The sequence below is a fragment of the Molossus molossus genome, unplaced genomic scaffold, assembly GCF_014108415.1.
Source record: "Molossus molossus isolate mMolMol1 unplaced genomic scaffold, mMolMol1.p scaffold_m16_p_13, whole genome shotgun sequence".
NCBI lineage: Eukaryota > Metazoa > Chordata > Mammalia > Chiroptera > Molossidae > Molossus > Molossus molossus.
In genome coordinates, this window is record NW_023425348.1 from 4,929,214 (window position 1) to 4,945,095 (window position 15,882).

At 40.7% G+C, this 15,882-nt stretch overlaps 1 protein-coding gene across 2 annotated transcripts in view; it reads left to right on the plus strand.

Moving 5' to 3' along the window:
- The window catches only part of ALG9 (ALG9 alpha-1,2-mannosyltransferase), a 151,110-nt gene that overhangs the window by 50,047 nt on the left and 85,181 nt on the right, over nucleotides 1-15,882 (plus strand). The window contains exons 8-10 of one of the 2 annotated variants that reach the window (XM_036259035.1): nucleotides 117-222; nucleotides 1,184-1,331; nucleotides 2,996-3,125. In XM_036259035.1, the coding sequence (XP_036114928.1) occupies nucleotides 117-222; nucleotides 1,184-1,331; nucleotides 2,996-3,125 (384 nt within the window). Of the gene's footprint in view, nucleotides 1-92; nucleotides 223-1,183; nucleotides 1,332-2,995; nucleotides 3,126-15,882 lie in introns of both variants that reach the window. The other variant, XM_036259036.1, reaches the window with a different exon arrangement.

Below are 15,882 nucleotides of genomic sequence, written 5' to 3' on the forward strand. Positions count from 1 at the left end.
TTTTTCCATCTTTGTTTTACTGTGATGTCTTCTGATTATGTATATTCTGCAAGTTATGTCTTTTTTTTAAATACAGTTTTCTTTCCTTCTAGAAATGTTACCACTTTGTGTTTCAGCGATACCGTCTGGAGCATTATACTGTGACCTCAAACTGGCTGGCATTGGGAACACTCTTTCTGTTTGGACTCTTATCTTTTTCTCGCTCTGTGGCACTGTTCAGAGGTAAGTGTACTGAGCCTTAACCCATAGTCCTGAGGCACTTTACCTTGGGTTTTGCTTAATGTGTGATTGTTGAATACAATTTAGCTTAAACTGGGAGGGGGACTTTGCTATAGGGGATCCTGTGGATTTACTATTAAGACTGGGATGGGATTTGCGTATTTTAGGATTGAACAGAAGATTGAGAATTCCTTTTAATGTGGTTAACTAATTTTTCTTTTTTTTCTTTTTTTATTATCCTCACTCGAGGACATTTTTCCATTTTTTGTTAAGATAGAGTGGGAGGAAGAGGAAGAGAGAGAGAGAAACATCGACGTGAAAGAGACACATCGAGTGGCTGCCACCCGCACAACCAACCAGGGCCGGGGACAAACTGCAACTGAGGTACATGCCCTTAGCGAGAACCGAACCCGGGTCTCTCTGGACCGCAGGCTGACGCTCTAACCGCTGAGCCAAACTGGCCAGGGCTGATTAACTAATTTTTTATCTCTATTCTTGTTGACTTTTTTACCTTTTATTTTTATTTTATTTATTTATTTATCCTCACTCGAGGACACTTTTCCATTTTTTGTTCAGATAGAGTGGGAGGGAGAGAGAGAGAGAGAAACATCCCTGTGAAAGAGTGGCTGCCCTCCCGCACGACCCAGCCAGGGCCAGTGACAAACTGCAACTGAGGTACGTGCCCTTAGCGGGAACCAAACCCGGGTCTCTCTGGACCGCAGGCCGACGCTCTAACCGCTGAGCCAAACTGGGCAGGGTTTTTTTTTTTCCTTTTAAAGGATGAGTTAGGGAAGTTTTAAACTTAGGATGCAGATTTGGGGCTCAACTCCTGTGATTATATGTTTTGTTGTAATCTTTAATTTCACATAGATTGCAGTGGGACATTAACATGCATCACAATTAAATGTCAGAATCATATGTTACTTACTTATCTTTGGCTTTCATAAACCTTTCTTCCTTCCAGGGTATCATGGGCCCCTTGATTTGTATCCAGAATTTTACCGAATTGCTACAGACCCAACTATCCACACTGTCCCAGAGGGCCGGCCTGTTAATGTCTGTGTAGGAAAAGAGTGGTATCGATTTCCTAGCAGCTTTCTTCTGCCCGATAAGTAAGTTGTCCTTTAATCCCAGAGTTTTAAATCAAGGAGTAAAATAGCAATTCTATGGCAGTGTCTTCTTAATTTTTCTTTCTTTTTGGATTTTTCACAAGAAGTTGTGTTTTTTTATCCCCACCTGAGGACATTTGCATTTATTTTCAGATAGAGTGGTAGGGAGAGAGGGATGAAGAGAGAGAGAGAAACATTGATGTGAGAGAGACACATTGACTGGTTGCCACACACATGACCCCAACCGGGGCCAGGGACAAACTGCAACCAAGGTACATGCCCTTAGTGGGAACTGAACCAGGGACTCTCTGGTTTGCGGACTGACGCTCTAACCGCTGAGCCAAACCGGCCAGGGCTCACAAGAAGTTTTTTGTTTTTTATCCTCACCTGAGGACATTTTTCCATTTTGTTCAGATAGAGTGGGAGTTGAGAGGGGAAGAGAGAGAGAGGGAGAGAGACATCGACGTGAAAGGGACACATCGAGTGGCTGCCTCCCACACGACCCAACCAGGGCCAGGGACAAACTGCAACTGAGATACGTGCCCTTAGCGGGAACCGAACCTGGGTCTCTCTGGACCCTAGGCCGACGCTCTAACTGCTGAGCCAAACCAGCCAGGGCACAAGCGGTTTTTTAATTATCATCTCAGAGAACTGTGGGATCTGCACTGTGCACCCATTGCCTATGTTCAGTGGACTGAATGCTGCGTCTGGTTCTATACCCTGCACTGCCCTTAACACAGAGCTCTGGGGAATCCTAAAACCTCTTTGGGTCCCGGGTTCCTGCTAGTGGCTCCTCCTGAGGATTCATATTGAAATTTCTATAGTGATCTGATATTAATTTACTTCTAAAAGTGGTCTAGAAACTTTAGCAGGAAGAGTTTTTAGAGAAGAAATGTTTAATCTCACAACAGTGGAAGTTTTCCACCAGTGTATGGACACTAGGGGGAGCTGTGGTTGAGACATCTGAACCACTTTCCTTTAAGCTGTCTGTTGTTGGATGTGATAGCATAGGTTCTGGATTTCCTTGTATTGGCTTAATTCGGACACACAAGAGTGCTAGTTCAGGAAAAGGAAGTCAGGTTAAGGGTCATGTTGCTCCATTTGGGGACTGGCTTCAACATATTAGCTGGTGGTGGTATTTTGTGCTTGATAAAGATCCTGTATCAGCCATCAATGATTAAATAAAAACTTGTTTTTTTAAATGTTAACTTTACCTTTGCCTTTTCCATTTGAAATAGTTTCATAACTAAAAATACCTTTGGGGATTACTTAGGAACAAAGTCCTTTTCCCATAGTGAGTTCTTACATTTCACTCTTTTCTCTATACTCCTAATGAATTTGCTTTAATCTGGATAAGTGGTAATTGGCAATAAACTTTGATGCTTCTCTGGTTGTTTGATGGTATGACTATTTGGTTATATATTCATTGCTGAGAGTTGGTGAAATAGGTTGAGAGACCTCTAGTTTAAAATTTCTCAACGAGTTTGGACTGAATTGTGACCTCTGCCTCTCTGCTCCTGGGTTGAGGTTTTAGTAGAAATATTTTTTCTCCAAGTGAAATGAAATGTTTTTCACATGATTTTGTTTTTGGCTTGTTTATTTCAAGTACATTTAGCAATATGAATTCTCTGTGTTTTTCTTACTTTCCTTATTTGTGTTTCTGACAGTTGGCAACTTCAGTTCATTCCATCAGAGTTCAGGGGCCAGTTACCAAAACCTTTTGCAGAGGGACCATTGGCTACCCGGATTGTTCCCACTGACATGAATGACCAGAACCTAGAGGAGCCATCCAGATATGTAAGGACAACATTCTCCTTTTACTACTGTGAAAAGAGTTCTACCCTAAAACCTGTTGGCAAACATATTAGAACATTGATAAAATGGGACTTTCTTAGAAAGTGATTTCTTTAGGGTGAGGGATATAGCAACTTTGTTGAGAAAGAATGAACAGTATCACTTTTATTTTCAAATTACCCCCTTTATTTTCTAGGTAAAACATATAATTCACTATATTTTCTAAGCTGGGCTGGAAATTTTCTTATGTAGAATTTGAATCATCATTTTAAAACACATTCTGAAACTCTTTTCATTCCTTGACCCATTAAAATACTTAGTGGGGGACTTTCAAGTTCTCAGTAGACCTTTGGCCTCACCATCAGTATATTCTGGTTTTAGCAAATGGACAGTTATCAAAGGCTATTTTCTCAGTTTGTCCATGGAGCAATGTCTCTCAGGACTTTGCTCTTCTACCCACTGGTCTTTACTCACTCTGAGATTCCATGAGGATTTTATTTGTTTCTTTTAAAGGTGATGCCATTTGGTACCAGTAAAATTCTTGATTGTGGATAAGGTGAGAGCAATAAAGACAGTGCTTTGGTTCCAAGAGTCAATAAAAGATTATTTTATAGATTGGAAAGCACATTGTTGGGCAACATTTAACAATCTAAATGTAAAATGCATTTTATTTAGGTTTTCTTATGTCACATACTTGAAATGGGAAATACCGGGTCCTAGTTCCCTTCTGAAGCAAACCGCCAGCCACATCTGGCCTTTTGTCTTCTGTATTGGGGCTGGTTAGACTTCCATGGAGATCCTCAGGGCTTATGAGTGAGATTCTTATTGTGTGAGCTTTAGCTATAAGCTATGAAAATAAACATCATAAGATATAAACTTGGTTTGGCCCCCTGAGAAGGTAAGATATGTATTCTACTAAGTGGCTTATATTAGAGCTTCCTAACTTAGCCTCTGATTCCTGGAACAATGGAAGTACCCCTGAGCAGAGTAAACTGTTATTGGTCATTTTCATTTTAGCTGAGATACCCTCCTGAGAGCCGGCTTTGATGCACAGGGGATCACATCACCATGGGGACACTGGAGAGTTCAGAATGGCAGAATACACTGTGATGGGGAAGATATAATTTGAGCGTTGTCAGAGCTATGTTTTAGGAAGAGGTAGCATGGGGTAGTCAAAAAAGAGCATGGACTTTATAGTCAGGTAGGCCCAGTTCAAATCCCAGTTCTGTTGCTTATCTTGGTGATCTTTGACAAATTAGTTAACTTCTCTGTTTAATATCAGTTTCTGTCTGGAAAATGGGAATTGTGATACCTACTTTGGAAGATTATTATGAGATTAGATAATGTATCTCTTTGTCATATTTAGCATAGTGTTTGGTACATTGATGTTTCCACAAATGTTCTTAATCAGACAATGGCTTATGAGATGAATTAGAAGTAAAGGAACTGCTTCAGAGGATTTATGGTCTGCCTGAATTTAGCTCTTCTTCCTTACTTTTATTGTTCCTAAATCTGGTTTTTATTTCAGTTCATCCAGACCTATCATTTCCTTTTCTATTCCAAAGACTTTGCTTATCTTGATGACTACACTTATCTTCCTTCTGATGCTATCAAAACTCTCTTCTCTGAAACCTTTCCCAATTATAAGTCCATAGTGAGCAGTCCTTCTTAAATGCCTTAAATAGTTATCTGTATAGCTCATTTAGCCATTTAATTTTGTTGTCTTATGTTATTTAAATATTTCTGATATGTATGTCTTATCTTTCCCCATCATATTGTAAATGCTATAAAGAGAATGACTGCACCTTATTTCTTTTGTATTCTCCACAGCATCTAGGATAGTGTTGTACATCTAGTAGTTAGCCTGTGTATTCTTCCTTGCTTGAGAAATGAAAATTGACCAACATTGGGCTAGTGATGTTGAGAGAAAGCCTTTTGAACCTTTTGTAGATTTTTTAGACTTTGGGCACTGGTTGTCTCTGTGTGGATCTGATTTCCATATTCTCTGCTATCAGACACTGCTAAGTGGCTCTATATTAGGTGTACCTAAACGGTAAAGATTTTTTAGGAGTCACTAGAATGCTGGCTGATAAAAGCAGGGACAAACGAGTCAGATGTATCTGCTGAGGGTACAGTGGCTATCATATGTTCATCCACCTTCCTGTGGTTGAGAGTTTCCTACAGAGTTCTCTTTGGATTTTCCTGCATGGTGGGGAAGTGCCCTCCAGATCCAGTCTATTCACCTTTGACCCTTTGGAAAGCAGAAGAGCTGTTTGATGGCTTACTATGAATTCCACATGTACTATGATCGGGGATTCACTTGTTTTAGTTAACTGTTTAAAAAGATAGTTATTTTCCTCTGAGGATAAAAGTAATATACACTTATTGTATAAAATAATGAAAGCTATCAGTAAGGAAAGTAATCTTATAATCTCATTAAATAAATATTAAACCACTGTTAGCATTTTGATGGTTTTTTCTTTTTTTTTACTTTTTTTCTTGCATACGTATATAACATGTTTGTATGTAAAAAAAAAAAAATCTCAGTTATTTTTTAATAAAGTGCTGTAGTTTTTAAAAATGGTGCCAGGATCAAGACTGTAATGGCTAAATAACTTAGTCTGACACAGAGGAGGCCATGCTGTACTACCTCTACGTTTGTTATTTCTGGTATCATTCTTAAACGATATTTAATCTGGGTTCATTCTTAAAGGAAAATAATTGTTATTTCTCTTCCCTGAGCATGCCAAATAGCAACATTATTTTTATCTGCCCCTTGGCTCTGAGTGACAGGTTTTAGCCAACCCTTCAGTGCTGAGTGATTTGGATCTGTCTCCTGTTTCTAGTTTGCATGGAAACCAGTAAACATGTGTGACCTCCCTTTACCTCTGAGTTTATCAAGAATTAGGAGTGTGTGTAAAGGTTCTGTGGTTTCTACTGCATTGTTCTAACTATATGGCAGAAATAATTTTGCTTTACTTTCTCCTATAGCAGGTATTGAGTAGCTATTGAACATCCCATTATTGAGCAGTTAATAGTTTACACTGGTACATGCCAACATTTTCAGCCAGAATCAAGGTCTGAATTTAGAAGATGCATTTAGTTGACCTTGAAAAAGACCTCAAGTTTGCTCGTGGAAGTGGCGTTGGAAGGGTTGCAGCTTGTGAACTAGTGAAAGGTGTTCTGAAATATGACAGAAAGTTATAATACCAAATATATTGAGTGTGGCTCATAACACAACGAACTGAAGAAGCTGGGAGGTCTTTGAGTTGTGTTTGTATGTACTTTGCATATTCTTATGCTGAATGGTTTAACTGGGTGCAGTTTTCTGGAACACCAGTTTTTCTTGTGGATAAACTGACAGATAAGCAAAAGCATAAATTGAATTATGCTCAAATTGTTCCCTAATGTATCAGTTGGCATTAGAACAAATTTGCATTTTCAAAACAAATGTTACAACTTGTAACCAACTGTATATTCAGTCAAAGTTTTTCATATCTAGTTCTTCCTTATCCCTGCTTTTACCATTTAAACAGTGGAAAGAATTTTGGACTTGGAAAGAACTTAAGATATCATAAAGTCTATGATCTCTTCATTTTATGGGTAAAGAAACTGAAGCTCAGAGCGGTTATAATGTGACAGATTAGTCCTAGGATAAGAAGCTTTGTTTCAGGATTCCCCGATATTCTTTTCACTCCTCCTCTGTCTTCCAAAGCCACTTAGAGCTTATACCATATGGTATATCATTTGAATATATGTTTTCATGCAATGGTTCATCATTCTTGGATGGTTGAATAGACACTAAGAAGCTGAACATTACTTTTTAGAAAAATTACTTTCCATTTCTAGAGCTCTGTTATATATTTTCAGGTACTGTATGTAGTAATTATTGTGTTTATCAATTAATAGAAATAATCAGGGTCCACTCCCTTTTCTTTTTCTCTCTTTTAACTTTTTTTTTTTTTTTTTTTATCCTCACCCGAGGACATTTTTCCATTTTTTGCTCAGGTAGAGTGGGAGGGAGAGAGAGGAACAGAGAGAGAGAGAGAAACATCGATGTGAAAGGGACACATCGAGTGGCTGCCACCCGCACAACCGACCAGGGCCGGGGACAAACTGCAACCGAGGTACGTGCCCTTAGCGGGAACCGAACCCGGGTCTCTCAGGACCGCAGGCCGACGCTCTAACCGCTGAGCCAAACCGGCCAGGGCTCTTTTAACTTTTTATTCTACCCTTTTTAGAAGTCCTTATTGGAGGAGGAAATAAATTGCTCTATAGATAGTTTTACTAATTTTTATCAGCCTTGAGTATCAAAGCAAGCAGGTTCAAGTTGCTATAATATGCATCATGGAATAAGATTGGAATTCACTAAGAATTTAGGTGAAGGCTGTTCAAAATGCTTCTTTGACATTTATTCCCTAGTATCCATTGTGTTGGCACTTAGAAATTAAATGTTTCATCCGGCCTATGTGGCTTAGTGGGTTGAGCATTGTCCCATGGACTGAGAAATCACAGTTCAGTCCTGGTCAAGGCGCATGCCTGGGTTGTGGGCTTGATCTCCAGTGGTGGTGGTGGAGGGGAGGGGGAGTTCAGGAGGCAGTCGATCAAGGTTTCTCTCTCTCCCTTCCTTCCCCTCTAAAAAATCAATAAAGGCATATTTTAAAAAAGAGAGAGAGAAATTAAATGTGTCCATGATTTTCCACTGAATGACCAAGACATTTTACCTGTGAGTTTACATTGTTACAGTGCAGTGAATTTTACTTGTGAATTTAAATATTCAATTGAGCCCTGGCAGGTTTTGCTCATTGGTTAGAGCATTCTCCCACGGACCAATAAATATTCAATTGACAAATATATATTTAGCAAGGCTGAATGGGAGGTAATAAAACTATAAGACAGATTGTGCTACTTTAAAATTTTTAATTGGACTATATATTTTTTTTTAAATGGAAAGTCAGAAGAATACTTGCAGTCTTCCCTATCAAATGGTTCCTCCTAGGCCCAAGTATTCCTATTTCAAAAAAAGGAAATATTATAAGAGAATATTAGTGGCCAGAAAAATGGTGCAGTGGCAAGAACATTGAACTGGGAGTCAGGAGAACCTGCGATTCTTTTCTGGAATTGAATGAAGTGTGTTTTCTTATATGCCTTTGTGAGTTTCCAAGACCCTTTAAGTAGCTTTGCATCCTCTCTTTAATTTGCTGTAACTACACCTGAAATCCAGTTGCAGTGTTTAGAATTTAGCTAATTCCATTACCTGTTTTCTAATCAAATATTTTATGATGGCAGAGCTTATCTTGAGCCATGATTCTTGGGCCATGGGACCTAATGACCAGCGGTGGAAGTCTGTATGCTGCTTTTGTCCCAAAAGAAATGGTATCTGCCAGGGGCACCCTGTGCCGTGTCATGCTACCTGAGTGTGATATTGATGTTTGAGAGTTGAGAAGATTCCACTGAAGTGTTCATCCCAGGCAGGATCTCAGTAACAGCTGATGAGGAAAAGCTGTGAGAATACTGCCTATTGTCCAACTCCCCTTGACTCACTCCTCTCCCGACAGAATGTTCACCTTTTACATGTATTGACCTCTGTATCAGGCCTTCTTTTTTAGAATATGTATTTTTATTTACTTCTGAGGTGGTGGTAAATTTTCATCTTTAATCTATATTTATTGATAAGATGCAAACAATGTGATGTTGATTATCAAATTAGTTTGAATTTCCCCACCACCAGCTTTTTGTAGTTTAGAAGTACTGATTTGTTCTTCTCCAAAGCTTCTAGTGGGTTGTTAGAAAATGAAAGAAGTCACATTTCTTTCATAATGAGTCTTAAATGCTTGTATTTTATAAAAATTTAAACTAAGGCATATTTTTAGCTCTGACAGCTGGCTGATATGTAGCCTGTGACTAATGAAATGAAACACATTTTTGTTTCATGATCATGTGTTAATGTCACCCTACAATTTTGTTATTTTTGATGTAAGAAAGGATGATTAAATCTGAAGATATAAAAAATGAGCTCTTTAGTTACACTCTAAGACACTTTAAGACAGATTTAAATCTAGTCTTTTGATTTTGCTTCATAGATGAGGCAGCTATGGCGTGTGGTCTCAGATTTTGCACTGTGAGGTGATGATAAAACTGAGAGAAGAAACTGTTCTGTCAGATTCTGGCTCTTCGACTTAAGGGGCAGTAGTCACTTAATGTTACCAGGGAGTCAAATTGAGAAATGTCAAACGAAAGATAGAGTAAAACAGTGTATTTAACATTATCAGATTTTGTGAGAAAAAAATTGTGTCTGCAGAGAAAAAAACCTGGGACATATTCTAACAGGTTAATGGTGATTTTCTTTGGGTGGTAAGATTATTGCTGATTTTTAAAAAAAATTCTATTGTATATATGTACCACTACTTTTTAAAAAAACTTATTCTTGCCCTGGCTGGTTTGGCTCAGCGGTTAGAGTGTCGGCCTGCGGTCCTGAGAGACCCGGGTTCGGTTCCTGCTAAGGGTGCGTACCTCGGTTGCAGTTTGTCCCCGGCCTTGGTCGGTTGTGTGGGTGGCAGCCACTCGATGTGTTCCTTTCACATCGATGTTTCTCTCTCTCTCTCTGTTCCTCTCTCTCCCTCCCACTCTACCTGAACAAAAAATGGAAAAATGTCCTCAGGTGAGGATAAAACAAACAAACAAACAAAAACTTATTCTTATTGTTGAAAGTATTACAGATGTTCCCCACTTTGTCCCCCATTAGCCCCCTCTTCCCTGCTCCCACCCCCCTCCTGCTTTCCCCACACTATTGTCTGTGTCCATTGGTTATGCATATATGCATATAAGTTCTTTGCTTTATCTCTTCCCACCTCCACCCCCCTTCCCTTTGAGGTTCCTCAGTCTAACTGTTATAAGGTGTCAGCGAGATAACCAGAGATGCACAGCCGAATTGTAAAGGAACACTTTATTATACCGGCGGGCTGGGGGTTTTCCCTAAATCCCAGCCCCCAGCCTTCTTTGTTGCCCACTTTTAAAGGCACAAACTACAGAAAAAAAAATTCATTATCTTGGAGCTGCTTTTGGCACTGTTAAGGGGGGTAACTGATAGAAGGGGGGCGAGAGGAGCTGTTACTAAGGTCAGGGCAACCATTAATCTCTTTCTTTTCATGATTCCTCTGAGTTTTCCAGGGCTATCATTAACCCCTTATCTTTATAGTTTTTGGGGGGTTTCTCAAGACCCTTATGTTTACAGAAAAGAAACTGCCAGGGTGTGTACGTGCAGTAACTGAGGGTCAGAATGGAGTTATTACATAACAACCAATTTGTACTTCTTTAAAAAAAATTTTTTTTTTCTTTATTAATTTGAGAGAGAGAGGAAGGGATAGGGAGAGAGAAATATTGATGAGAAAGAACATTAGTTGGCTGCCTCCTGCATGCCCCCCACTGGGGATCAGGCCCATAACCTGGGCATGTACCCTGACCAGGAATCAAACTGGCAACCTCTTGGTGCATGGGTCAATGCTCAACAAGTGAACCACACAGGCTGGGCCCAATTTGTACTTCTTAATCCTTTCACCTTTTTCACCCATCCCCCACCTCCATCTGGCAACCAACAAAAAGTTCTCTGTATCTGTGAGTCTGTTTCTGTTCTGCTTTTACATTTTGTTTGTAGATTCAACTGTTGATAGCTATGTATTTATTGCCATTTTATTGTTAATATTTTTTATCTTCTTCAATACTGGTTGGGTGGTGATGAACTCTTTCTTACCTAGGAAAATATATATCTTGCCTATGTAAATTGATGCTAAATGATAGTTTTACAAAACAGACTAATCTTGGTTGTAGGTCCTTGCTTTTCATCACTTTGAATATTTTGTGCCACTTTCTTCTGGCCTACAGAGTTTCTGAGAAATCAGCTGACAGTCTTATGGGAGCTCCCTTGTAGGTAACTAACTGCTTTTCTATTGCTGCTTTTAAGATTCTCTCTTTGTCTTTAATATTTTGCATTTTGATGATGATGTGTCTTGGTATGGGCCTCTTTGGGTTCATCTTGTTTGGGACTCTCTGTGCTTCCTGGACTTACTTGTATGTCTCTTTCCTTCACCAAGTTAGGGAAGTTTTCTGTCATTATTTTTTCCAATAGGTTTTCAATTTCTTGCTCTCTCTTTTCTCCTTCTGGCACTCCCATGATGTGAATGTTGGTATGCTTAAAATTGTCCCGGGGCTCCTTACACTATCCTCATTTTATGGGATTGTTTTTTCATTTTGCTGTTCTCATTGTGTGTTTCTTGCTTCCTTATATTTCAAATCGATGGTTTGCTTCTTGGCTTCCCCCACTCCACTATTGATTCCCTGTAAATTATATTTTATTTCAGTTAGTGCATCCTTTATTTCTCACTGGTCCTTTATTATGCTCTTAAGGTCCTCCCTAAGTTCCTTGAGTATCCTTATAACCAGTGTTTTGAACTCTGCATCTGTTAGATTGCTTATCTCCCTCCATTTCATTTAGTTTTTTTCTGTTCTTTCATTTGGGGCATGTTTCTTTGTCTCTTCATTTTGGCTGCCTCCCTGTGATTGTTTCTATGTATTAGGTAGAGTTGTTATGTCTCCTAGGCTTCCTAGGGTGGCCTATTGTAGTAGGTGTCCTGTAGGGTCTAGTGGCTCAGCCTCCCTAATCACCCCAGCTGGGCCCTTGAGGTACACGCCTCGTGTGGACTGTCCACCCTTCTGTTGTAACTGAGTCTTGATTGCTATTGGCTCATCAGTGGGAGGGATTTACTCAGGCTGTTCAGCTACAAGGACTGGCTGTGCCCACTGACCACTGACCTCTGACTACCTTGGAGGATCAGCTATGCAGGGGCCCATCACACAGAACAAGACTTACTTCAGCAGGGCTCTAGTACTCACTGACTCCACTCCTTGAGTGTGTTGCTTATAGAGGTGGTTGGGTGGTGAAGCTTCAGTGTGGTCTGAAGCTGTCCACTGGGTGTGCTGGCTCTGGGGCAAGGTCAGCCACTGACTGTGTTAAACCTGTGGCCACCAGGCATAAGCTACAAAGCAATCTGCCAATGGCTACTTGTGCTGGGCTTGGAGGTGCCCAGGCAAAGCCAAGCTGTGATCCAAGGCTGGCTGCTTCTAGTGCCAGGCCTGGGGCCACTTAGAGAGAGGTATGGGGCTTACTATGGCCAGATGCTGATTGTTTGAGAGAATTTAGGAAAATCTGAATCAGGAGCCAAGACAGGCCAATCCTATGGTAAAGCCACTGGAAATAGCTTGGGTGGGCCTGAAAGTTGGGTGGGGCGGGGCCTCGGGGAATCGCCAGGGTGAGGCAAACAGTGTGAGCCAGGTTGCTGGAGTCCCACATACGGTGCCCCTCTGCCGGTCCCATTGGGGGAAGGGCTCACCAAAGGAACTCTGACCTCTACCAGTACATTTGTCTGGGAGAAAGCTGCCTCTCCAGTTCTCACCTTTGATGCCAAACAAGTCAGTTCTTCCCCGTATGTCTCTGGTGCCTTTTAAGCTGCTGCCCCTGTTCTGAGCTCAGAGAGCGTGAGTCTAAGTTAAGTCTGGGCCCTTTAAGTGGAACTGCCTGGGGCTCCAGATGCCTCAGCCTCCCTCAGCCTCAGTTCCTACTGGTTTTCCAGCCAGAAGTGATGGGGACTTCTCTTCCTGGCACTGGAACCCAGAGCCGGTGGCATTATGTGGGATTGGGACCCCTCACTCCTCAGGGAGGACCTTCCCTTCCGAGGTGTCCTGATTTTTATTCGCCACACGTGGGTGTGGGACCAGTCTGTCCGTGCCTCCGCCCCTCCTACCAGTCTCGATGTGGTTGCTGCTTTAATTTTGTAGTTGTAGGACTTCCATTCAGCTTGATTTCATATGGTTCTGAATGATGGTTGTTCTGTAGTTTCTTTATAAATTTGATGTGGTTGTGGGAGGAGGTGAGACTGCGTCTACCTACCTCCATCTCGACCAGAAGTTCCTATTGCTAATTAAAAAATTTTTTTAAATATTTTTATAGCCACATTTTACTTTCATTATTAAAAGTAAATAACCATAATAGGGGCTATAGATAGCAAATCTTTGAAACTATCAAGATCTCTGGTGTGCTTTGCAGACAGCACTGAGCATGCTGCTAGTTGACCTCTGGTTTCCTGTCTTTGAGGATAAGAGCTTCAGCTTAAAATTGTGACATAGATTCTCTATTGAGTTAAGTAACTTCAGTCATTATATCTGAGACTACTTTTGCTGCTCTTTCTGCAAACTAGATCTAGATTGCTTCAAAGAAATGAATTTGGCTTACCTATTCCAGGCTATGAGGAAAAATATTTTTAAAAACCAGAAGTAAAGAGGATGTTGCTGTGGCAAATAGACTATTCAAAAGAGAAATTAAAAAATTAAATGAAAATTTAAATAATGTGCTTACTGCTGAGGTTTGGACAGAAGGCCTGTCATCTAGTGCCAGAGACTGACTACCTATTGGCAGGGGCAGTCCCAACAGTGCCAAATCATTGGCTTAAGGAGACAGTGACCTGCAAATCTTATCAGCACAGTATCATTAACATCTAATCTTTTTTTCTTTTTCTTATTCTTCTAAACTTTGCTTTTATTTTTTATATTTATTTTTGTTACAGATGTTTCTCCTTTTTTCCCCATTAACACCCTCCTCCCCATTCCCCCCACCCTGTCCCAAGCTTTGTTGTCCATCCCCATTGGTTATGGGTACATATATATAAGTTCTGTGGTTTATCTCTTCCCTTCCCTCCACCCCCTCTTCTGCGGGTTGTCAGTCTGTACCCTACTTCCACATCTGTGGGTCTACTCTGTTCCTCAGACTATTATGTTCATTATATTCCACAAATGAGTGAGATCATGTGATATTTGTCTTTCTCTGCTTGGCTTGTTTCACTGAGTATAACACTCTCCAGGTCCCTCCATGTTGTCTCAAAGGATAAGAGATCTTTCTTTCTTACAGCTGCATAGTACTCCATTGTGTATATGTACCACAGCTTTTTTATTCAATCATCTACTAATGGACACTTGGGCTGTTTCCAGATCTTAGCTATTGTAAATAGTGCTGCTATGAACACTGAGGTACATGTATTCTTTCTGATTGGTGTTTCAGGCTTCTTAGGGTATATTCCTAGAAGTGGGATCACTGGGTCAAATGGCAATTCAATATTTAATTTTTTGAGGTAACACCATAGTGTTTTCCATAGTGGCTGCACCAGTCTGCATTCCCACCAGCAGTGTACTAGAGTCCCCCTTTCTCCACACCCTTGCCAATACTTGTTGTTTGATGATTTGTTGATGGTGGCCATTCTGACAGATGTGTGGTGATTCCTCATTGTTTTAATTTGCATCTCTCTGATGATTAGTGACATTGAGTATTTTTTCATATGTCTCTTAGCCATTTGTGTGTCCTGTTTGGAGAGGTGCCTATTTAGTTCCTCTGCCATTTTTTAATTGGGTTCTTTGTCTTCCTTTTGTTGAATGTATGAGCACTCTATATATTTTGGAAATTAACCCCTTATCTGATGTATCATTGGCAATTATGGTCTCCCATAGAGTGGGTTCCCTTTCCATTTTGATGGTTGTTTCTTTTGCTGTGCAAACATCTAATCTTTTGCCCTTTTTTATTCTTTTTTTTTTTTAATCCTCACCCGAGGACATTTTTTGATCTTTTGTTCAGATAGAGTGAGAGGAAGAGAGAGAGAGAGAGAAACATCGATGTGAAAGGGACACATCGAGTGGCTGCTACCCGCACAACCCAACCAGAGCCGGGGACAAATTGCAACTGAGGTACGTGCCCTTAGCGGGAACTGAACCCGGGTCTCTCGGGACCGCAGGCCGACACTCTAACCGCTGAGCCAAACCAGCCAGGGCTGCCCTTTTTTATTCTTTATCACTTTTCAATGTTTCTGATTCTGTTTCTTTATTGGTTCATTCATCCACCCATTCATTTAAAGTCAGGAACTTTTTATTGTTCCTGACTATGTGCTGAAAATACATAAGTGGCAAAAAAAAAAAATAGTGTCCAGTCATTTAAGACAAGTCCCTAGCAAGGAAAAAAATCATGGAATTGGGAAAAACAGAAACAGTGTAGGAAGCTAAAAATTTTTAAATAAAAGTAGTTTATTGATATCTTAGAGAGAGAGAGAGGAAGAGAGAGGGGGGAGAGAGAGAGAGAAACATCAGTTGGCTGCCTCCTTCATGTCCCCCGCTAAGTATTGAGACCCGAAACCCAGTCATGTGCTCTGACCAGGAGTCAAACTAGCAACCCTTTGGTGCATGGGACGATGCCCAAACAACTGAGCATACCAGCCAGGGCTGAAAAGAATTTTTTTTTTTATCCTCACCCGAGGACATTTTTCCATTTTTTGTTTTGTTTTGTTTTGTTCAGATAGAGCAGGAGGGAGAGAGGGGAAGAGAGAGAGAGAAACATCGATGTGAAGGGACACATCGAGTGGCTGCCACCCGCACGACCAACCAGGTCTGGGGACAAACTGCAACCAAGGTACATGCCCTTAGCGGGAACCGAACCCGGGTCTCTCTGTACCGCAGGCCGATGCTCCAACTGCTGAGCCAAACTGGCCAGGGCTGAAAAGAATTTTTAAACTTTTTTTTATCCTCACCCGAGGACATTTTTCCATTTTTTGTGCAGATAGAGAGAGGAAGAGACAGAAAGAGAGAAACATCGATGTGAAAGGGACACATCGAGTGGCTGCCACCGCATGACCAACCAGGGCCGGGGACAAACTGCAACTGAAGTACGTGC